Raw genomic sequence first — 22,975 nt, 5'->3', positions numbered from 1 at the left:
GTGTAGTCAGCGTGTAGTCAGCGTGTAGTCAGCGTGTAGTCAGCGTGTAGTCAGCGTGTAGTCAGCGTGTAGTCAGCCATTCAGCCCAGGAGAACTCTGCTCCACAGAAACGTCTCGCTCTGTGAATCGTTCTGCTTCCTGCTCGCTGCGAGCATCGATCAGCACCTTTCAGCGCCATGGAAACCCTTCCTCTGACATACCAACGCTCAGAGCGGAAATATTCAGGACAGAGCGGTCACTGAGCCTCCTCCTCCTCCTCCTCCTCCTCCTCCTCCTCCTGAAATGACTGCCGAGACGCTCAGCGTGCTGAAGCCAGAGGACAGGTGTGTTACCTGTACAGCTTAACCTGATGAAGCCCCAGGCAAACAGGGTCCACTCTGGACCAGACCGAGCAGGTGTGAACAGAGAGTCCTGTACAGAGCAGGACGGAAACGTCCTGTAGCCAGCAGAGACTCAAACACAGGCAGATCATCACCTTCCTGCCCTCCACGTGCTGGCTACGCCACAGCTAGCTGCTGCTGCTGCTGCTGCTGCTGCTGCTGCTGCTGCTGCTGCTGCTGCTGCTGCTGCTGCTGCAGCTGCTGCTGCTGCTGCTGCTGCTGCTGCTGCTGCTGCTGCTGCTGCTGCTGCTGCTGCTGCTGCTGCTGCTGCTGCTCCTGCTGCTGCTGCTGCTGCTGCTGCTGCTGCTGCTAGCTGTGAGTTTCTTCAGCACTTCATGAGTAAAACTTGTCAGGGGGCTGGAAGGATTCACTGAGGATTCTTTTTGTCTGCTCTGAAATATCAATCAGTCTTTACTCGTTTAACGCCAAATAACAACAAACATGGGGGGGGACAACACAACACCCTCCACACCGGGCAGAGAGTCTGATCACCGCGCTGATATGAAAGGAGAAGTGAAATCAGAGTCTGGGGCCGCTCAGCCTGTTTCCTCAGGACGTTTAGAGGAACTGGAACCAACAAACCTGACGGTGAAAAGTGAGCAGCTAAAATCTGAGCTGCTCCAGCAGTCGGGGTCAGAGAGTCACAGGGTGGAGACTGTTGTAGCGTGGCCACAGAGTCCAGGAGGACCAAAGTGTGACTCCGTGTTCTGTATTTGTTTCTAAGCTCCTGTCAGAGTCCACCTGCCCACGCCGTGTAGACTGAGACCGTGCTTCAGTGTTAATCTGTTAACCCTGAGTAGAAAACACCAGCGTCAGATTGTTAATTTTCCGTCTCAGAAATAAAGAGTTTGTTTTCTCTCTCCCAGCTCTGACGGGTCCATAAACAGCGCCTCTCTCAGGCCGCCTGGGGGCGTAGCTGTTGGTGGACTCTGGATGAACCAATGAGAGGACAGAGATGGATCTGCTGTGTTTGGTTAAGAGGAAGCTCCGTGTTCTTTGTTTTAACTCACCTGTTTGCTCTCTGAGCCTGAACTTCCTCTTTGTGTGGGTCAGCTCGGTGTTTACCTGTGAAGTTCATGTTTGATGAAGGTGTTCACCTGGGCCTCCTCTTATCTGCTCTTTGTTCCTCATTAATGTGTCAGTACAGGTGTCAGAGCAGCTCCTGCTGCACAAACACAGAGAGCTCTGTTCAGACGGGAACAAGGTTCACATCAGACAACAACTCAGAGCAGCTCAGAGATCAAACCAGATCAAACCAGATCAAACCAGATCAAACCAGATCAAACCAGATCAAACCAGATCAAACCAGATCAAACCAGATCAAACCAGATCCAACAGATCCAACCAGATCAAACCAGATCTAACCAGATCTAACCAGATCAAACAGATCAAATCAGATCAAACCAGATCAAACCAGATCAAACCAGATCTAACCAGATCTAACCAGATCAAACAGATCAAATCAGATCAAACCAGATCAAACCAGATCAAACCAGATCTAACCAGATCAAACCAGATCAAACCAGATCTAACCAGATCTAACCAGATCTAACCAGATCTAACCAGATCAAACCAGATCCAACCAGGTCAGACCCTGACTGACCTGAGAGATGGTTTGTCAGAAAATCAGAAAAATAAAAGAAAAATATTCAGTTTTACCACAAGCTTCAAAAATACAGGGACTGATGGATGGATGATGGATGGATGGATGGATGGATGATGGATGGATAGATGGATGAAGAAGTGATGGATGGATGGATGGATGGATGGATGGATGGATGGATGGATGGATGGATGGATGAATGGATGAAGAAGTGGTGGATGGATGGATGGATAGATGGATGGATGGATGGATGAAGAAGTGATGGATGGATGGATAGATGGATGGATGGATGGATGGATCATTGAGGAAGTGATGGATGAAGAAGTGATGGATGAAGAAGAGATGGATGAAGAAGTGATGGATGAAGAAGTGATGGATGGATGAAGAAGTGATGGATGAAGAAGTGGTGGATGAAGAAGTGGTGGATGAAGAAGTGATGGATGGATGAAGAAGTGATGGATGGATGAAGAAGTGATGGATGGTGGATGGATGGCTGGATGAAGAAGTGATAGATGGATGAAGAAGTGATGGATGGTGGATGGATGGATGGATGGATGAAGAAGTGATGGATGAAGAAGTGGTGGATGAAGAAGTGGTGGATGGATGAAGAAGTGTAGGATGGATGGATGAAGAAGTGATGGATGAAGAAGTGATGGATGGATGAAGAAGTGTAGGATGGATGGATGAAGAAGTGATGGATGGAGAAGTGATGGATGGATGAAGAAGTGGTGAATGGATGAAGAAGTGATGGATGGAGAAGTGGTGGATGAAGAAGTGGTGGATGGATTAAGAAGTGATGGATGGTGGATGGATGGATGAATGAAGAAGTGATGGATGGATGAAGAAGTGATGGATGGTGGATGGATGGATGGATGGATGAAGAAGTGATGGATGAAGAAGTGATGGATGAGGAAGTGATGGATGGATGAAGAAGTGATGGATGAAGAAGTGATGAATGGATGAAGAAGTGATGGATGAAGAAGTGATGGATGGATGAAGAAGTGGTGGATGAAGAAGTGGTGAATGGATGAAGAAGTGGTGAATGGATGAAGAAGTGGTGGATGAAGAAGTGGTGAATGGATGAAGAAGTGATGGATGGATGAAGAAGTGATGGATGAAGAAGTGATGGATGGATGAAGAAGTGATGGTTGGATGGATGGATGAAGAAGTGGTGGATGAAGAAGTGGTGAATGGATGAAGAAGTGATGGATGAAGAAGTGATGGATGAGGAAGTGGTGCATGAAGAAGTGGTGAATGGATGAAGAAGTGATGGATGAGGAAGTGATGGATGAAGAAGTGATGGATGGATGAAGAAGTGATGGATGGATGGATGGATGGATGAAGAAGTGATGGATGGATGTATGGATGGATGGATGAAGAAGTGATGGATGGATGGATGGATGGATGGATGGATGGATATAGAAGTGATGGATGGATGGATGGATGGATGGATGGATGGATGGATGAATGGATGGATGGATGGATGAAGAAGTGATGGATGAAGAAGTGATGGATGGATGGATGGATGGATGGATGGATGGATGGATGGATGGATGAAGAAGTGGTGGATGAAGAAGTGGTGAATGGATGAAGAAGTGGTGGATGAAGAAGTGGTAAATGGATGAAGAAGAGGTGGATGAAGAAGTGGTGAATGGATGAAGAAGAGGTGGATGAAGAAGTGGTGAATGGATGAAGAAGTGATGGATGGATGAAGAAGTGGTGGATGAGGAAGTGATGGATGGATGAAGAAGAGGTGGATGAAGAATTGATGAATGGATGAAGAAGTGGTGGATGAAGAAGTGGTGAATGGATGAAGAAGAGGTGGATGAGGAAGTGATGGATGGATGAAGAAGAGGTGGATGAAGAAGTGGTGAATGGATGAAGAAGTGCTGGATGGATGGATGGATGGATGGATGGATGGATGAAGAAGTGATGGATGAAGAAGTGGTGAATGGATGAAGAAGTGATGGATGGATGGATGGATGGATGGATGAAGAAGTGATGGATGAAGAAGTGGTGGATGAAGAAGTGGTGGATGGATGAAGAAGTGTTGGATGAAGAAGTGATGGATGGATGAAGAAGTGATGGATTGATGAGGAAGTGGTGGATGGATGAAGAAGTGATGGATGGATGAAGAAGTGATGGATGGATGGATGAATGGATGAAGAAGTGATGGATGAAGAAGTGATGGATGGATGAAGAAATGGTGGATGAAGAAGTGATGGATGGATGAAGAAGTGATGGATGGATGGATGAATGGATGAAGAAGTGATGGATGAAGAAGTGAGGGATGGATGAAGAAGTGATGGATGGATGGATGGATGGATGAAGAAGTGGTGAATGGATGAAGAAGTGGTGGATGAAGAAGTGATGAATGGATGAAGAAGTGGTGGATGAAGAAGTGATGGATGGATGAAGAAGTGGTGGATGAAGAAGTGATGGATGGATGAATGGATGGATGGATGGATGGATGAAGAAGTGGTGAATGGATGAAGAAGTGGTGGATGAAGAAGTGGTGAATGGATGAAGAAGTGGATGGATGAAGAAATGGTGGATGAAGAAGTGATGGATGGATGAAGAAGTGATGGATGGATGGATGAATGGATGAAGAAGTGATGGATGGATGAAGAAGTGATGGATGGATGGATGAATGGATGAAGAAGTGGTGAATGGATGAAGAAGTGATGGATGGATGGATGAATGGATGAAGAAGTGGTGAATGGATGAAGAAGTGGTGGATGAAGAAGTGATGGATGGATGAAGAAGTGGTGGATGAAGAAGTGATGGATGGATGAATGGATGGATGGATGGATGGATGGATGGATGAAGAAGTGGTGAATGGATGAAGAAGAGGTGGATGAAGAAGTGGTGAATGGATGAAGAAGTGATGGATGGATGGATGAATGGATGAAGAAGTGATGGATGAAGAAGTGGTGAATGGATGAAGAAGTGATGGATGGATGGATGAATGGATGAAGAAGTGATGGATGAAGAAGTGATGGATGGATGGATGAATGGATGAAGAAGTGGTGTATTCTGATTGGAGCTGAGTAAACACTGACACCGTGTTAATGTGACGCGTTGATCTCTGACATCGTGGCTGATTTGTGAGGTTGTTGAAGCTCGCCGAGGTTCCTCTGACTGAGCTCATCTCTGGCTCCATTAGAGCGCCAACCACAGGTGGTGGAGCCTCATTAAAGCACGGTGGAGCTGCTGAGTGGGCCTGGGGTACAGCTGAGTCCTGGGTCCCCGGGTGGAGGCTGATCCACCTGGAGCTGAGTCAGCAATCATGGCAGCAGATTCTCTGTGGGGTTGTTTTAGGGCTGAAGGCGGCGGTGGAGTCAGGAACAGGAAATGACACATACATCAGCTCCTGGCAGGGTCATGGAGGTGTAGGTGCGGCTGGATGGAGCTTCTGTGTACTTAAGAACCGGAGCTGGACCTGAACGTTAGGGATAATAATTTGCATAACCACCTTCACAATACATAATCCCTTCCTTAAACAACCAGAGCGTAACTTCCTCTCCTCTTACCGGCTGAAGCTGAAGCTAAAACTTCATCAACTCATTCCTTAGACGTCCATCAACGAGTCCATCAACGAGTCCATCAACGAGTTGATCAACGAGTCCATCAACATGTCCATCAACGAGTCCATCAACATGTCCATCAACGAGTCCTCCAACAAGTCCTCCAACGAGTCCATCAACGAGTCCATCAACATGTCCATCAACGAGTCCATCAACGAGTTGATCAACGAGTCCATCAACATGTCCATCAATGAGTCCATCAACATGTCCATCAACGAGTCCATCAACGAGTCCTCCAATGAGTCCATCAACGAGTCCTCCAACGAGTCCATCAATGAGTCCATCAACATGTCCATCAACGAGTTGATCAATGAGTTCTCCAACGAGTCCTCCAACACGTCCTCCAACACGTCCTCCAACAAGTCCTCCAACGAGTCCTCCAACGAGTCCTCCAACGAGTCCTCCAACGAGTCCTCCAACGAGTTGATCAACGAGTTCTTGATCCAGTCGATCAACGAGTCCTCCAACGAGTCCTCCAACGAGTCCTCCACGCTGTGTTTCTGATCGTGGTCACCGTCCCTCTTCGCCATGAGCTGACACGTCTCCCTGCGTTACCGTTAAACTCCTCTGAAACCATCTCTTTGAGGTAAAGACGCCCAGGGCTGACAAACGTCCACGACCCAGTTACATCAGCTGACAGCCCAGTGTCTGTGTGGCAGAGGATTGTGGGTACTTTGCTGAAGCTTTGATTCCACTGAACAGAGCCTGAGAGTTTGACCTGGATGTGTCAGACCACAAAGAGAGACGTTTCTCCATCATCTCAGTCTGTGTTTGTGCTGTATCTCCACGGCATTTCTCACTGCGTCTCTCACGGCCTCTCTCACGGCCTCTCTCACGGCGTCTCTCACAGCGTCTCTCACAGCGTCTCTCATGGCGTCTCTCACGGCGTCTCTCACGGCCTCTCTCATGGCGTCTCTCACGGCGTCTCTCATGGCGTCTCTCATGGCGTCTCTCACGGCGTCTCTCATGGCGTCTCTCACGGCGTCTCTCACGGTGTCTCTCATGGCGTCTCTCACGGCGTCTCTCACGGCGTCTCTCATGGCGTCAGCAGCAGCAGGCGGGGCCAAAGATGGAGAGACGTGGTGAGCGTCCAGCACAGAGAGAAGCAGAAGCAGGAGGCGGGATCTCAGATGGTCAGAGTTAATGTCTGAGGACAAGGAGCACAGACACAGACTCCATCATGTGGTGGTTCCTGCTGGTTCCCAGTTTAACCATCAGACAATCCTCCATAGATGAGGCTGAGTGTCTGTGCTGAGTCACTCTCCATCCAGACAAACTTTGCAGACACAGAGGTCATGTGATCGTCTGAGTAGCAGAGGATTGTCACAGTGAAATGCCACTTCATCCTCAGAGAGCGCCGTGATCCGCTCTCTCTGCTCTCTCTGGTTCTCCTCTCCTCCCAAAGCTCGGCCAGGGATTTTTGTATCGTCCGGTGAACGTTTGGGTGAAAAGGAGTGTGTCAAAGCACCTCGCTGGCTTTCATCTCTGCTGAGTGCGTCCTCTGACTCGTAAGCAGCAGCTGAACACACAGCGGCTCTCTGTGCTCGCTGATCAATACCCGTTTCAAGCCCCAGGTTCCTCAAGCCCCATCGATCTCCACGATTGATCCTCTAAACTCCACTGAGTGAGTGTGTGTGTGTGTGTGTGTGTGTGTGTGTGTGTGTGTGTGTGTGTGTGTGTGTGTGTGTGTGTGTGTGTGTGTGTGTGTGTGTGTGTGTGTGTGAGTGTGTGTGTGTGTGTGTATGTGTGTGTGTGTGTGTGTGTGTGTGTGTGTGTGTGTGTGTGTGTGTGTGTGTGCAGCCTCAGGCCTGAATAAGCAGTGGGCAGTCTGTGTGTACTCTGTGTAATTAGAGCGCTCCATCAACAAAGTGATGACTCTGTGTGGATCACTCCTTCGTGAAATCCAACAGGACCTGAGGTCCAGAAAGGAGTGGGTCAGAGCTCCTGAGAGGAGGTTCTGACGGGTCATGAAGCGTCTAACCCCCTGGGCTGAACAGCTCCTTTATCTAACAGGTGAGGGCCACGAAGAAATCACAGCGTTTTATCTCCACGAGGTCAGGAAGCGCTGCTCTGACCTCTGCTGGATCCTGACAGGCTGTAAAACATCAGTACACTCAACACAGTCACTGGGTGTTATGTGTTTCTGCTGTATATCTATATATATCTATATCTTTATATCCATCTATATATACATTAATAACTCTATATGTACATATATTTATTGAGGTGGTTCCAGTGACGACTTCCTGTCTCGCTTGTTCTGCCTTGTGGAAACTGATGTGTTGTTGTTCCCTCAGGTGGTAAAAATAGGGGGCATGTATCTGCTGTGGAGGGCTCTGACTCGCCGGAGCAGGGACGCAGCCGGGGCGTGATGGAGCAGGTCCAGAGTGAGCTGACTGGCGCCTTGACTGGGGCCTTGACTGGGGCCTTGACTGGGGCCTTGACTGGGGCCTTGACTGGGGCCTTGACTGGGGCCTTGACTGGCGCCTTGACTGGGGCCTTGACTGGGGCCTTGACTGGGGCCTTGACTGGCCTTGACTGGGGACTTGACTGGGGCCTTGACTGGCGCCTTGACTGGGGCCTTGACTGGGGACTTTACTGGGGCCTTGACTGGCCTTGACTGGGGCCTTGACTGGGGCCTTGTTTGAGTTCAGCCACGCCAAAACTTGATAGTTTCATCTTTTCATCTCCAGTGAAGTCTGACAGAAACCAAGCGCTCTGTTTTTTTTAACCAGGCTGTAAACAAGATTATTTGTGGGAGGTTTCTGTTTTTTCTGCAGCCAGCCTCTAGTGGACACTCCTGGAACTGCAGGTTTAACCATCATCTTGTCGGCTTAGAGTCTTAGGACCAGAGAAGGGACAGGGAGGGCTGTGCTGCTCCTGCAGGACATAACGGTTAAACCAACGATGAATGTCTTTCCTACGTCACGCTCAGGATTTCTTAATGTTAGCCTGAAAAGAAGCGAGGAGTCTCTGCTGCTCTGGAAGCAGTTTTTCCAGCTGGGGTCAGTTTGTTAAAGGGATTTAATCCACATTAAGCTGAACCCAGCTGGACTGTGTGGGACAGGAGCCACTGAGGAGATCTTGGCTCCTGGCGTAGCCCCCATCTGATCTCAGAGCCGGTTTGTGGGTTGAACTCGGGTTGTTTTGGTGCGTTAACAGATCCTGTTTGTCTTTAACAGGAAGTGTTGGTGAAACAGATTTCTCTCGGTGGAGGAAGGAGCGTTGTATTTGAGGCTAGCCGTTCCTCTGAAGCTGAACAGTCTGAAGCAGCAGCTGCTCACACCTTATTTTATTATTATCTGTGGCGTGATCCTGAGGCACGGGGGATGAAACGATCCGCACGCAGCTGGAAGCCGGTGCAGACTCAGAGCGTTTGCTGTGGGACAGAAATAGCTGAAGCTGCCGGTCCTGCTGCGAGCGCTGACTCTGGGGACGGCTGTGGATGGTACGCTTCGTGCTGCTACTAAATCCTGAAATCCAGGAGCAGCTCCAGGTTTTCCCGCCGGAGCTGAAGAGATGGCTGATGGGAAAACTTTTGCATCATCTCTGGCTCTGATGGCTCGCCAAGTTTCCGAGCGCTGCGTTTTAAAATAGTCACACCAGGAAGAGGCGAGCATCGCGCCTCCTCAAACCGTCGCAGACGTCAATCTGTCCCCTCAGCAGATCCAGCACCTCAAACCTCCCAGCATGCTCTGCTCTCTGCTGCGTCCTCAGAGCAGGAGAGGAGGTTCATCTGTGTGTGTGTGTGTGTGTGTGTGTGTGTGTGTGTGTGTGTGTGTGTCTGTGTGTGTGATCGGGCCAAATTTTCTGCTCCAGTTTCCCGGCCTGTTCACTCGGCTCCTGCTGCACTTTGGAGAAACAGGCTGGCCTTAAATCGTCCAGCTGGACGGGAGCAGGAGGAGGTGCTCAGGCCTGGGTGAGGAGTTACAGCAGGGCTAACATGTTGGAGACACGCACGCCTCAGACTGTCGGCCCGCGCTCAGCAGAGACACAGGCCGGGTTACAGACACGGAGGAATGAGTTAAATTTAACATCATTTAAATCTAATTTAAATTAATTATCATAATAATTTAATTTATTTCCCTCATTCTCATGTTATTAGTAAAAGTCTCCTGCCCGTGGCGTCTGTGCAGCCTCAGAATGAAAGGGTTAGGACGGCCGTCAGGATGAAAACATGAGGATCTGAGAGTCTCATGGAAACAGGTTCCTGCCTCTCTCTGTCAGCTGGTCTCACACACTGCCCCCTGCTGGGTCAGTGGGCTCAGGTTGTTCAAGAGTCGATGAAGAGACCTGAAGCAGGTCTGAGCAGGATGGGGGGCGGGGCAGTGGCAGCTTTAAACAGACTGGACCGGACCGGACTGGAGAAACGAAGACCCTGCAGGGACCGGCACTGCTTCTCAGACCCCAGACCTCCTGGAGACCTCCATCTGCCCGAGCAGAGGGACAGGAGGGAGACCAGGAGGGAGACCAGGAGGGAGACCAGGAGGGAGACCAGGAGGGAGACCAGGAGGGAGACTAGGAAGGAGACCAGGAGGGAGACCAGGAGGGAGACCAGGAGGGACCACAATCTGAGCCACAGACAGAAAGAAAGCAGAGAGAGCACAGATCACACCTGACACACTCCTCTTAAAGGCACAGTACGTAGATTTAGCATCTGTTGAACACAGGAGGAAAACGAGCAGGAGGTGTTACACTGGTGTGTGTGTGTGTGTGTGTGTGTGTGTGTGTGTGTGTGTGTGTGTGTGTGTGTGTATGTGTGTGTGTGTGTGTGTGTGTGTGTGTGTACTCAGGGAATCAAATGGACCTTTGACAGAAGCTCTGTGTTAGCGCTGTGCTAGCTCAGTGCTAACTCAGTGTTAGCTAAGTGTTAGCTCTGTGTTAGCTCTGTGTTAGCTCTGTGTTAGCTCAGTGTTAGCTCAGTGTTAGCTCTGTGCTAACTCAGTGTTAGCTAAGTGTTAGCTCTGTGTTAGCTCTGTGTTAGCTCTGTGCTAACTCAGTGTTAGCTCAGTGTTAGCTCTGTGCTAACTCAGTGTTAGCTAAGTGTTAGCTCTGTGTTAGCTCAGTGTTAGCTCTGTGTTAGCCCTATGAAGACTGCACTGCTAACCGGAGGGAAGCAGGATCTGCAGTGAGTCCTCGTCTTTGATCAGGTTTTCTGTCATTGCCTCTAAATCATTTTCAGACGTTTCTCACACCTGAGGGTTTAGAGGCGCTGACAGCTAGCAGGAAGCTAAATGTGTGAAAACAGAAAATAAAAAGCTGTGGCTCTTCACTGGAGATGGAAACCACCAGTGTCACACTTTGTTAAACCAAAGTCACCTCCGGGGGGCGCGTTAGCCCAAAGTGTCTTTAAGGAGGGGGCTTCCTGCTCAGCGTCGTGAACATGACTTTTAAAGCACCAACGCTGGATGTTCAGACTGAGCATGTGCAGATTCTCAGACCTCCACAGATTTATCTCACACAGTCAACGATAACCAATCACTGAAGAGGATGCTGATAAATATGTTCACGATGTTCTTCTTTGGTGTTTGATGTGATGGACTGATGAAGTTATCGCCACCTACAGGCCTGGCATTAGTGAACAGGAAGTGAGTTTACATTTCTCCAAAACAGACTCAGGGATTGTTTTTGACAAACGTCAGTTGGTGGTGGTTTTGTCGGGTAGAGAAGCTGGTTTCCATTCTCTGGTTGGACCGGTGAAGATGCTGAACCTGCTGCAGTCTGTGGTTGATGCTGCCGGCGTCACTTCCTGTTTCAGAGCTGAGCTCCCGTTAGATTCACAGACACCGGCTGAAAAGACTCGTCTGAGACTCTTCAGGAAGCCGTGTGAGCTCGCCGCCTGCTGTGCCGTGTAAGTGTCTTGAAATAACATTTGTTATGATTTGGCGCTATATAAATAAAGATTGATTGATTGATTGATTGATTTCACTCTGATCCCGTCGTAAACATATTAAGTGATGCTGGAAGTTTGCAGCGCGGCTGTCAGACCTCCTTTGTGCTCCCGGCTGCTGTTTGCAGGTCAGATGAAGTCCTTTGTGCAGTGCAGAGCATTTCCTCCAGGTTGTGCGGGCCCTGCCCCGGCTCGTCAAACACGGCGACCACACGCCCAGCGGCGAGGAAGCGTGCGCCGGCCTGAAAAGATCCCATTGTCTGCACAGATGATTGTGAGTCATTGTGCTGGCAGCGAGAAGCTGGAGTCAAATGATGTGATGTAGCAGAGAGAGACCTCCATTGTGACCCGTGTAACGCCGCGGCAGGAACGGGCGCCCTGGCAGATCCCGACCGCTGGACGCTTCAGGTTTTTTCCATGAATAGTGGAGAAATTCAGTCCAGGCGACGAGGTGATCAGCATTTTAAGAGGATTCACGGCTGGCTGTGTCCTGTTCCCAGAACGCATCTGTGAGTGTGTGCAGAGTGTGTGCAGAGTGTGTGTAGTGTGTGTGCAGAGTGTGTGCAGAGTGTGTACAAAGTGTGTGCAGAGTGTGTGCAGAGTGTGTACAAAGTGTGTGCAGAGTGTGTGCAGAGTGTGTACAAAGTGTGTGCAGAGTGTGTGCAGAGTGTGTACAAAGTGTGTGCAGAGTGTGTGCAGAGTGTGTACAAAGTGTGTGCAGAGTGTGTGCAGAGTGTGTGCAGAGTGTGTGCAGAGTGTGTGTGCAGAGTGTGTGCAGAGTGTGTGCAGAGTGTGTGCAGAGTGTGTGTAGAGTGTGTGCAGAGTGTGTGCAGAGTGTGTGTGCAGAGTGTGTGCAAAGTGTATGTGTAGAGTGTGTGCAGTGTGTGTGCAGAGTGTGTGCAGAGTGTGTGCAGAGCGTGTGTAGAGTGTGTGCAGAGCGTGTGCAGAGTGTGTGTAGAGCGTGTGCAGAGTGTGTGCAGAGTGTGTGCAGTGTGTGTGCAGAGTGTGTGCAGAGTGTGTGTGCAGAGTGTGTGTAGAGTGTGTGCAGAGTGTGTGCAGTGTGTGTGCAGAGTGTGTGTAGAGTGTGTGCAGAGCGTGTGCAGAGTGTGTGTAGAGTGTGTGCAGAGTGTGTGCAGAGTGTGTGTGCAGAGTGTGTGTAGAGTGTGTGCAGAGTGTGTGTGCAGAGTGTGTGTAGAGTGTGTGCAGAGTGTGTGTGCAGAGTGTGTGCAGAGTGTGTACAGAGTGTGTGCAGAGTGTGTGCAGAGTGTGTGTAGAGTGTGTGCAGAGTGTGTGCAGAGTGTGTGTGCAGAGTGCGTGTAGAGTGTGTGCAGAGTGTGTGTGCAGAGTGTGTGCAGAGTGTGTGCAGAGTGTGTGCAGAGTGTGTGTAGAGTGTGTGCAGAGTGTGTGTAGAGTGTGTGCAGAGTGTGTGCAGAGTGTGTGTGCAGAGTGTGTGTAGAGTGTGTGCAGAGTGTGTGTGCAGAGTGTGTGCAGAGTGTGTACAGAGTGTGTGCAGAGTGTGTGTAGAGTGTGTGCAGAGTGTGTACAGAGTGTGTGCAGAGTGTGTACAGAGTGTGTGCAGAGTGTGTTGGAGCTGGGGTAAAGGAGCAGGTTTTCAGGTTTTAAGAACAGATCCCTCACCTGTTCCTGACTCACCCTCTGCCTCTGTCCTCACACACTTCCTGTGCGTCTATCACTTCCTGTGTGTCTTTAAATATCACTTCCTGTGTGTCTATCACTTCCTGTGTGTCTTTAAATATCAATTCCTGTGTGTCTATCACTTCCTGTGTGTCTTTAGATATCACTTCCTGTGTGTCTATCACTTCCTGTGTGTCTTTAAATATCACTTCCTGTGTGTCTATCACTTCCTGTGTGTCTTTAAATATCACTTCCTGTGCGTCTATCACTTCCTGTATGTCTTTAAATATCACTTCCTGTGTGTCTATCACTTCCTGTGTGTCTTTTAATATCACTTCCTGTGCATCTATCACTTCCTGTGTGTCTTTTAATATCACTTCCTGTGTGTCTATCACTTCCTGTGTGTCTTTAAATATCACTTCCTGTGTGTCTATCACTTCCTGTGTGTCTTTAGATATCACTTCCTGTCATCAGAGGGACAAACCTTCAGTTCTCCTTCGTCTCCACGCTGAGGAGGAGTACGCTGATCATATTGACTCGTGTTATGACCGTCTCCGTCAGGTGTAGTTTATCCAGCATCAGCAGCTCTGACAACAACTGAAAAAACTTTAACTCACTAAACACTTTTCATTTCCTCTGGCTGCCGGCGCCTCAGCTGTGAACGCACGTTTCTGGCGATGTTAACGCGGAAGTGTTGGTCTGAGGTGAGAGGCTGCTCAGAGAGCTCCTCTGTCATGTGGTGTCAGGTTATTTTTCTGTTTGGTTGATGAACAGTTTACAGGAAGTTTCTCCTGCACACCTGCCTCCACACACAGCTCCTCCTCCTCTTCTTCCTCAGCTGATTATCTCTGCCTGTCAGAGCTCAGGGTTTGACTGGTTGTTTTCTGCTCTTAAAGTTTGTGGCTCAGGAAGTTAAACTGCTGGTTTCTGTCTCTTGCAGAGGCCAGAGATCCAACATGGGAGGCAAGCTGAGCAAAAAGAAGAAGGGCTACAACGTAAACGACGAGAAGGCCAAAGACAAGGATGCCAAGGCGGAGGGCGCCTCTGCTGAGGAGAGCGAAGCTCCCAAAGACAACAAGGACGAGGCCCCGGCTGCCGACGGGAAGGAGGTAGCAAACGACACGGCGGCCAAGGAGGCGCCGGCGGCAGACGCCGCAGCGCCCAAAGAAGAGGACAAGAACGCAGCCGCCGCCAAGGAGCCGGAGAAACCTGCCGCCAACGCCGAGCCCAAAGCCGAGGCCAAGAGCGCAGAGCCCGCCAAGGCCGAGGAGAAACCAGCCGCCGCCCCGGCCAAGGACTCGGCTCCTGCAGCGAAGGAGGCCGAGGCCAAGGCCGCCCCCGCGGCCGACAGTAAAGGTGAGGCCGACGCCAAAAAGACTGAGGCCCCCGCGGCACCAGCAGCCAAAGCCGAGGCGGCCCCCGCCGCTTCCCCCGACCCCAAGCCCACAGAGGCGGCTCCCGCAAAGGACGCCGCCGCTAGTTCGACACCAGCCGCCGAGCCTCCCGCCAAGGAGGCGAACGCCACAGAGGCGCCAAGCAAGGATCAAACCGTAGCAGTTCAAGATTAATGGACAGCTTCTTTTCGGAAAGATTAAAGTTCCTAACCAACGACCACCAAGAAGAGAAATAAATTAACTACCCGCCCACATCCTGAAAGTAACAATAATAATAATAATAATGATGATGATGATGCTCAGTGACGAAGAGGAGGAGGAGGAGGAGGAGGAGGAGGAGGAGGAGGAGCAGTCCCCTGCTGCAGATTAAGATTATTGCTGTTATTATTGTTCTGTTTGGTTTATTTTTTCTGACGTAGTATTTCAACTTTGATACCAGTCTGTGTCGGCCATCGCCATCTCCTCGCCATCGCCTCGCCATCGCCATCTCCTCGCCATCGCCATCGCCATCGCCATCGCCATCGCCTCACCATCACCTCGCCATTGCCAACACCTCACCATCACCTCACCATCCCCCATCCCATCAACCCCCCCTACAGTTTAACCCCGCCCCGTCTCTAAGCTCCACCCTCGCTCTGTGATGTCAGAATATCTCCACCTGAGGACGGGGACTGAGGGGAGGAGGAGGAGGAGGAGGAGGAGGAGGAGGCGGGGTTTAAGAAATCACTTCACCAGCTGGACCTGCACTGAGTCCATCCACTCTCCAGCTCCTCCTCCTCCTCCTCCTGCTCCTCCTCCTGCTCCTCCTCAGAGCCCCCAGTGCTCCTCTTCAGCCTGGTTGTGGTTTCTTTGGGTTGTGTTGCTTCTCGTCTTTCCCTTTGGGGTTAACTAGTCTCTAACAGGGTTAACTAGTCTCTAACAGGGTTAACTAGTCTCTACCTGGGTTAACTAGTCTCTAACAGGGTTAACTAGTCTCTGATGAGGTTAACTAGTCTCTACCTGGGTTAACTAGTTTCTTCCTGGGTTAACTAGTCTCTACCTGGGTTAACTAGTCTCTTCCTGGGTTAACTAGTCTCTACCTGGGTTAACTAGTCTCTACCTGGGTTAACTAGTCTCTGATGAGGTAAACTAGTCTCTTCCTGGGTTAACTAGTCTCTGATGAGGTTAACTAGTCTCTGATGAGGTTAACTAGTCTCTGATGAGGTAAACTAGTCTCTTCCTGGGTTAACTAGTCTCTGATGAGGTTAACTAGTCTCTGATGAGGTTAACTAGTCTCTGATGAGGTAAACTAGTCTCTACCTGGGTTAACTAGTCTCTGATGAGGTTAACTATTCTCTCCCAGGGTTAACTAGTCTCCGGCCCGTGCTGAGGACCGAGGACCCTCAGCCTCTCTGAGACAGCGGGGTCTCGGAGCCGGCTCTGTCAGAGTAAAACTGGTTCTCAGAGGTTTCAAACCGCCGTAGGAGTTTTTCAGAGAAACTTTAGATTTTGTACTGAACCCTTAGCTATATTGTAACAGAACTAAGAGGTTTTTTAACATTTGTAATATGCCTTTAAAATCTGCAGAGCCTGAGGAGGAGGATCTCTGCGCTGATCTCAGAAAGGCTGATGGTCTCTGATCCTCTGATAAAACCTGAATCTGAATTTGAAGCAGATCGGTCAGAGAGATGATTCATGAAACCCAAACACCAAACCTGCGACGCTGGCTGCTCCACCTGGAGAGAAACACCTGAGATTAGTCCCAGAATCTGATTTTAGGGTTAAAATCTGACTGAAAGAAATCTCATGTGTTCGCTTTAAAACGGTTCCTGGTTAAACTCTGAGACAGCGACACGTCCCTGATCTGCTGCCGGGGTTTAAACCCTGAGCGAAAATGTCTCCAACTGATCCAAACGTATATTTGATGGAAACGTTTGACTCCTCTCTCTGAGCAGACGTCGCAGTTTAGTGTGAGAGCAGACCCCTCCCTTCCTGACCCCTGTTAGTCCTCCTGTGGTTAGTCTGATCCACTGAGGACCAGAGGAGAGCCACCATCACCTCCTCCTCCATCCACCACTCCCCGTGTCTCTAAAGCGACTGAGCACCGAGCTTTCATCACGGGACCAGAAACCGCTCTGATGTAACCACCCCCGCCCTCACGCTTTGACTTCCTCTCCAGAAAGATGTTTCCAAACCTGCGAGTGGCTGGAGGAGGCAGCGTCACTCCTGTATCGTCCAGAGGGAATGAGTGATGGGGAAGAGGAGGTTTGTTTGTGAGTCGAGGTTTGATGAGAAAGAAAGAAAGAACAGAGCTCCTGCTGTCCCACCAAGGGAATAACTTTTATCTTGTGCAGGTAGGATATGAAGTCTTACTGTGTGTGCAAAACCACTCAGATCTGCATTGGATAGCTTGCTCAGAGAAGAAAAGATAAAAAAAAGTGTGTGCTTAAATTAATTATCTTGAGAGCACAAGATACTGACGTGTTTCCGTCAGAGAATCATCTTGTGCACACGTGATAATAATACTGTGTGCATCCAATTTAATCCCCTTGTGAGAACAAGATCATTATCTTTCAGGATCAAACTATGTTGTGCAAGCAAGATCGCTGACTTTTGGAAGAACACGCTCATCTTGTGCGCTCTAGCACATGGGGTTAATGATCTTGTGCTCAGGGTAACTGACTGACTTCTGTGCATGAGTAAATATACAACATATTGTTCCTACAAGATAATTAACTAATCATGCACAACAGTTAGGATATCGTTAGGACCTGTCACATTCATCTTGTCATTTTCTTGTGCCCACAAGATCATTATCTTCAAAGGACCGATTATGTTGTGCATCGCAGATAATTGTGCTGTTGAACGACATCACTGATCTTGTGGACTTATTTTTTGTTTTAAAATTAGATGAAAAATTGAAGTATCTTGTTTAATAGTGATAACTGACTCCTTTGCACAAGATAATGAACCTTGTTTGTACAAGATATTGACTTTTTCCCAACAAGATGAGGCACTCTTGCACACAGAGTAATGATGTTGAGCAAACTTATAACAGTTTTGCACACAAAATATTATTTTGTTGGAAAATAAAACATTTATCTTGTGTGCACAAGATTATTTATCTTGAGGCAATCAGATATAATGTTGTGCCAAAAGTTGATGATTTATCTTGTGCACCTTTGCTTTTAAGATAAATAAGTGGTGCACATGAATGGTTCTTGAAGGAAATTATCTTGTGCGCACAAGATATCAGTCACCAACTTATGGAGCTCTGAGAGAGATTTTGTGTTTTTGTGCTGATGGATGGGAGGAAGCAGAAGAAGGGAGAGAGGGGGGAAGACGAGCGATGAAAGGAGGGAGTGATGGAGAATTAAAGGAGAAGGAGGGTTGTTGGAGATGGTTCTGTAGGATGAATAAATCAAGATGATTATCCCCCGTCACATCCTGGATGATGAACCTCCGGGTTTCAAAAACAGGAAATTCAAAGTGGGACCAGCCCAGATAAATTGTGCAGTCTCATCATTTTCCTTTCTGCATACTTGTGGATTTATGGATATATATTTCTTCATTCCATCCATCCATCCGCCAGATTTTGATTTGCATCCAGGTGCCACACGACGATTCCCCGCAGCACTCGTCAAACCGTAGCAGAAACAAACATGGCGGAGCGTTGTGTGTCACTTGCGTCAGTTTTTTTCTTCCTCTCTTGACTCAGTAAATTGCATGTCCGTGGTTGGGTGAACCTGTAGTCCTGTCTTTTTGGTCAAGTGGAAAAAATAATAAAAATAAATAAATGAATTCTTTCTCAGTCTGCATCCATGGCAACCACACTCGATATTTCCATCCCATGTCTCATTGCTGCGACTTCCACACCACTCCTCCATCCAAACAAACAAAAAGAAGATATGGAAATTGATGCATTCAAAATTATATGTACTTGTATAAATGGTGCAACAGTAATAAAATGTAAGAAATTGACTGAACCTGAAGATTCTGTTTCCCTCTTTCCGTCTGTGTGTTCACCTCTTTTACACTCCTGAGTCAAAGTGTCGAGTTTCTCTTTGAGCTTTTATTTTCCTCATGATCAGATTCTGATCGGATCGACTCAAAGAGACAGTTTGTGTGAAACTTTAGAGCTGGGTTAGGAAAGCTTTGATCCAGAAACCAGGATCTTCTTGGTCCCAGTTCAGAGCTGGATTCAGGCAGGATTACAGGAACTACACCAAACACAAGTTAACTTTTTCAGAATATGACCTTTAACGGCGAGCTCCCACAGAGAGCGGCCGCTGGAAGAGACCCTGCCTTTGACGTGTGTGTGTGTGTGTGTGTGTGTGTGTGTGTGTGTGTGTGTGTGTGTGTGTGTGTGTGTGTGTGTGTGTGTGTGTGTGTGTGTGTGTGTGTGTGTGTGTGTGTGTGTGTGTGCAGCAGCCCAGCGTGGAGCTGACACAAAGAAGAATCCCTGAAACGAGCGAAGCTGCTGCCTCTCCTCACCAGGGGAAACGGTCAGGTGATTCACAGTCTGCGAACACCTGAAGCTCCAGGAGCAGAATCAGCTGCAGTCAGCATCTTCCTCTCTCCTCCTCTCTGCAGAGCCGGCGGCCGACTTATTTTAAGGTTCAGAGCCAGAAATCTGGGTCAGTTCTGTGGAGCAGCTCTCCACCAATCAGAGAGACTCAGGAGGCGAGTGTTTGTACTACGGGCTGATCAGGAGCCAGCTGAAGACTACGTCTACTCCAGGAGGAGGAGGAGGAGGAGGAGGAGGAGGAGGAGGAGGCGTCAGCTGATGATTTCTACAAACAGGGGGAGGAGCCAACCAGGTGTGTGACATCAGCTTGATGACCTCACACCCTCAGCCTCTGACCGTGACTCAGTGAGCACGCTCACAGCGACCACCTGCAGCGTGGCGTGTCTGCGTGCCAGCGCTCCTGACTCAGCATCTCAGTTTCTTTGGGTGGTTTTTCTTCCTCCGTCCTCTGTCCCGTCTGCTCCATCCACTCACTAACCAACACACAGTCACACATGCACGGGACGCTGTGATTGGCTGAGGTGACCTGTCCACTCTCCGCCCAGAAACGTCTCGACACACGTTTTCTTGTCCCGTTGGTTTGAGGTTGAAGCAGAAATCATTTTCCTGACATGGGAGCTACATAAAGTGACTTTGTTGAGAGTTAAAGTTGACATGGAGTCGTATTGTCAGAGATAAACCTCAGAATAAAGTTTCATTCTTATGAGATCACAGGTTTAAAGTTTATAAATGTTAGAAATGTTAGAAATGCTGTTGTTCTCTGGCTCACAGCTGTGACGTGGGCTGAATCACTCACTACAGTCGTTTCTCTGAGGGACTCAGTCCGTGAAGGGGGCATAGCTGTGGTCCAGGTAGGCCCCACAGGTCAGATGACTGTGACTGTGTACCTGTGTCTGATTGGCTGAAACAGTGTTGGTTCAGGTCCAGGTGGAGGGTGATCATGAGGACAGGCGCTCTCTAGGACTGGGGGTTTGGAGGTTCCTGTAAAGCAGCAGAGATCCTCCTTCCTCTGGTGACGAACCAAACATGAAAACTCCAGTCCATCTGGTCCCTTCCTGTCCCTCAGCTCCCTCAGCTCCCTCAGCTCCCTCAGCTCCCTCAGCTCCCTTCCTCTCCCTCAGCTCCCTCAGCTCCCTCAGCTCCCTCAGCTCCCGTCCTTCCTGTGATGTCACCGTCCTTTGAAGCGAGGGACGGTGTGAGAAGCACTCTGAAAGCGTGCGCGTCATTTAGCTCGCTGACTGTGAGCAGATCCTTACCCAGCATCCATCGCTCTCCAGTTTCAAAGCCGGGCGTAGTGGGGAGGATCAGAGACCGAGAGCTGAGGAAGATCAGTCAGATCCTCCTGACGCCGGGGGGGGGCAGAGCTAGCTTAGCGCCTGTTAAAGGGACATGCTAACAGTTTGAGGCTCATCATTTTTCTCATTGAGAGAAACGAAATGTTTGGAAAACTACGCTCACTGATCCTTTAATGCTGGAACCAGCAGCCAGCTCACAGGCTGTGGTAGCAGGAGGTTTGTTTTGTCCCTTACAGGCTCAGGTTGTTTCTCTCAGACGCCACCTGACCACGATGAAAACACGCCGTACGTCACGGTAAGCGTACAGTCGCTGTGCGGTGCTCAGTGAATGTGAGGAAATGCTCTTCTCATATTTTTCGTCCACTCCTCTGAGCCGCTGAGGCGAGCGGGCGATTTTAAAATATTCATCGTTTCCCATGATCCCCCTCCCCTGTTTCCCGCTCTCCCTCCTTCTTGCGTAATCTTACATAACATCTTAAATATTTAAAGCGGGTTTAGCTCCAGAGCCCGTGGCCTCCGCTGAAGGAGCGAGGACCATCGATGGATCCACCGGAGAGGAAGAGGAGCTGGATGGAAAGGCTGAGGAGAGAAGGCTGTGGGAAATGGTCAAGGATGGCACGCACACACGCACGCACGCATGCACGCATGCACACACGCACGCACGCACGCACGCCTCCAGGACAGGAAGCACGCCACAGACCTGCCTGCTGATGAAATGTTGGGAGGAGAAGAGCAGATGGCAGCTCTACGTCCACTGACTCCTCAGCAGATCGTCTCACACCAGGTCTGCTCAGTTTCCCTGAAGCAGGTCTTTGGTTTGGACCATGCTCTGCATTAATTCAAGGTTTTAGTTTATCGTTTGACAAAATGAGTTTTTTAAAGGAGTTAAAACACCACAGCTCTGTCTCTGGTTGGTTTGTGTGAGTCTCTGATAACACTGGAAACAAAATGTGAGCAGTTTCACTGAGAATATAATCTGAAAGGACTTAAAGTGTCATCGTTCATTTATTCATTCATTCAGTCACCATGTCGGCTCAGATTAACTTCTTTCATTGATTTATTTTTTAATTTATGCTTTTTGAGACTCTGTAGGAACATAGAAGAGTGAATTCAGACATTATTTTAGAAATCCTGAGTTTTTCTCAAACTTGGCCGTTGTGTTTTCAGGGTTCAGACTTTTTTAAATTCAGGCTTTAACTTTGTGAACTTGTTTCACTTCTTACCTTTTCATCGTCCAACATGTGAGCCGTAACCCGTCACCAAGAAAAATGACATGTTCAGTATTTAGGCATGTGGACGACCAGGTGAAGGACCAGGTGAAGGACCAGGTGAACACAGCATCATGTTTATTTTTGTAAATTCCCCTGGAAGGTTTCGAACTTTGTTAATTCCCATAATTTTGCACCTCTTAACAAAACAAAGTTGAAATGTGAGTAAAAGATTAAAAATGATGAAAACAGGTGGTGACAGGAAGAGCTTCACATCTGCAGACAAACCGCTCATTGCTGAAAGACATGGGAGAAGACTCAGGGAGACAAAACTCATCAGGACGATGACGCACGGAGGACAGATACAGGTAACTTCATCAGAAAGGAAGAGGAGACAGACACGCCGTGTAGCTCTGCAGCTAGCCTGTTAGCCTGTTAGCCTGTTAGCCTGTCAGCCTGTTAGCATGGAGGACCTGCAGCCTGTGAGCCTGTTAGCCTGTTAGCCTGTTAGCATGGAGGACCTGTTAGCCTGTGAGCCTGTTAGCCTGTTAGCCTGTTAGCCTGTTAGCATGGAGGACCTGCAGCCTGTGAGCCTGTTAGCCTGTTAGCCTGTTAGCATGGAGGACCTGTTAGCCTGTGAGCCTGTTAGCCTGTTAGCATGGAGGACCTGCAGCCTGTGAGCCTGTTAGCCTGTTAGCCTGTTAGCATGGAGGACCTGTTAGCCTGTTAGCATGGGGGACCTGCAGCCTGTTAGCACTGAGGACCTGTGAGCCTGTGAGCCTGTTAGCCTGTTAGCATGAAGGACCTGTTAGCCTGTTAGCATGGGGGACCTGCAGCCTGTCAGCATGAAGGACCTGTTAGCCTGTTAGCATGGAGGACCTGCAGCCTGTTAGCCTGTTAGCATGGAGGACCTGCAGCCTGTTAGCATGAAGGCCCTGTTAGCCTGTTAGCATGGAGGACCTGCAGCCTGTTAGCATGAAGGCCCTGTTAGCCTGTTAGCATGGGGGACCTGCAGCCTGTTAGCATGAAGGACCGGTTAGCCTGTTAGCCTGTTAGCATGGAGGCCCTGCAGCCTGTGAGCCTGTTAGCATGGAGGACCTGCAGCCTGTTAGCATGAAGGACCGGTTAGCCTGTTAGCCTGTTAGCATGGAGGACCTGTTAGCCTGTTAGCATGGAGGACCTGTTAGCCTGTTAGCATGGAGGCCCTGCAGCCTGTTAGCCTGTTAGCATGGAGGACCTGCAGCCTGTGCTGGCTCTGTTGGAGCTTTGTTTCTCTGCAGATGGATTTGTGGACTCTTGGAGGACTCTTAGCGTCTGATGGTTCAGGGTGTACTTGTTTTGGTTCTGCTGGAAGCTCAGAGCTCCCAAACGTTTCCACAAACAGCATCAAAGTGGAGATGGATGGACTGACACCTGGCACAGGATGAAGGGGGGTGAACCAGCTTTGTCTGGGTAACAGCGTTAACGATCGCTTTA

General features: G+C 49.2%; 1 protein-coding gene across 1 annotated transcript in view; it reads left to right on the top strand.

The window, feature by feature from the left end:
* LOC141804415 (uncharacterized) overlaps positions 1-15,031 on the top strand; it is a 37,017-nt gene extending 21,986 nt beyond the window's left edge. The window contains exon 2 of the mRNA XM_074688828.1: positions 14,036-15,031. Within this exon, the coding sequence (XP_074544929.1) occupies positions 14,036-14,663 (628 nt within the window). The 3' untranslated portion in view covers positions 14,664-15,031. The remainder of the gene's footprint in view (positions 1-14,035) is intronic.
* Positions 15,032-22,975: the final 7,944 nt, after the last annotated feature.

This window comes from Halichoeres trimaculatus, unplaced genomic scaffold (genome assembly GCF_033239565.1).
Source record: "Halichoeres trimaculatus isolate MK-OKI-2021-1 unplaced genomic scaffold, fHalTri1.1 fHalTri1_scaffold_15, whole genome shotgun sequence".
In the NCBI taxonomy this organism is placed as follows: domain Eukaryota; kingdom Metazoa; phylum Chordata; class Actinopteri; order Labriformes; family Labridae; genus Halichoeres; species Halichoeres trimaculatus.
The sequence above is the reverse complement of the archived record's forward strand: the minus strand, read 5'-3'. Positions and strand labels throughout refer to the sequence as shown.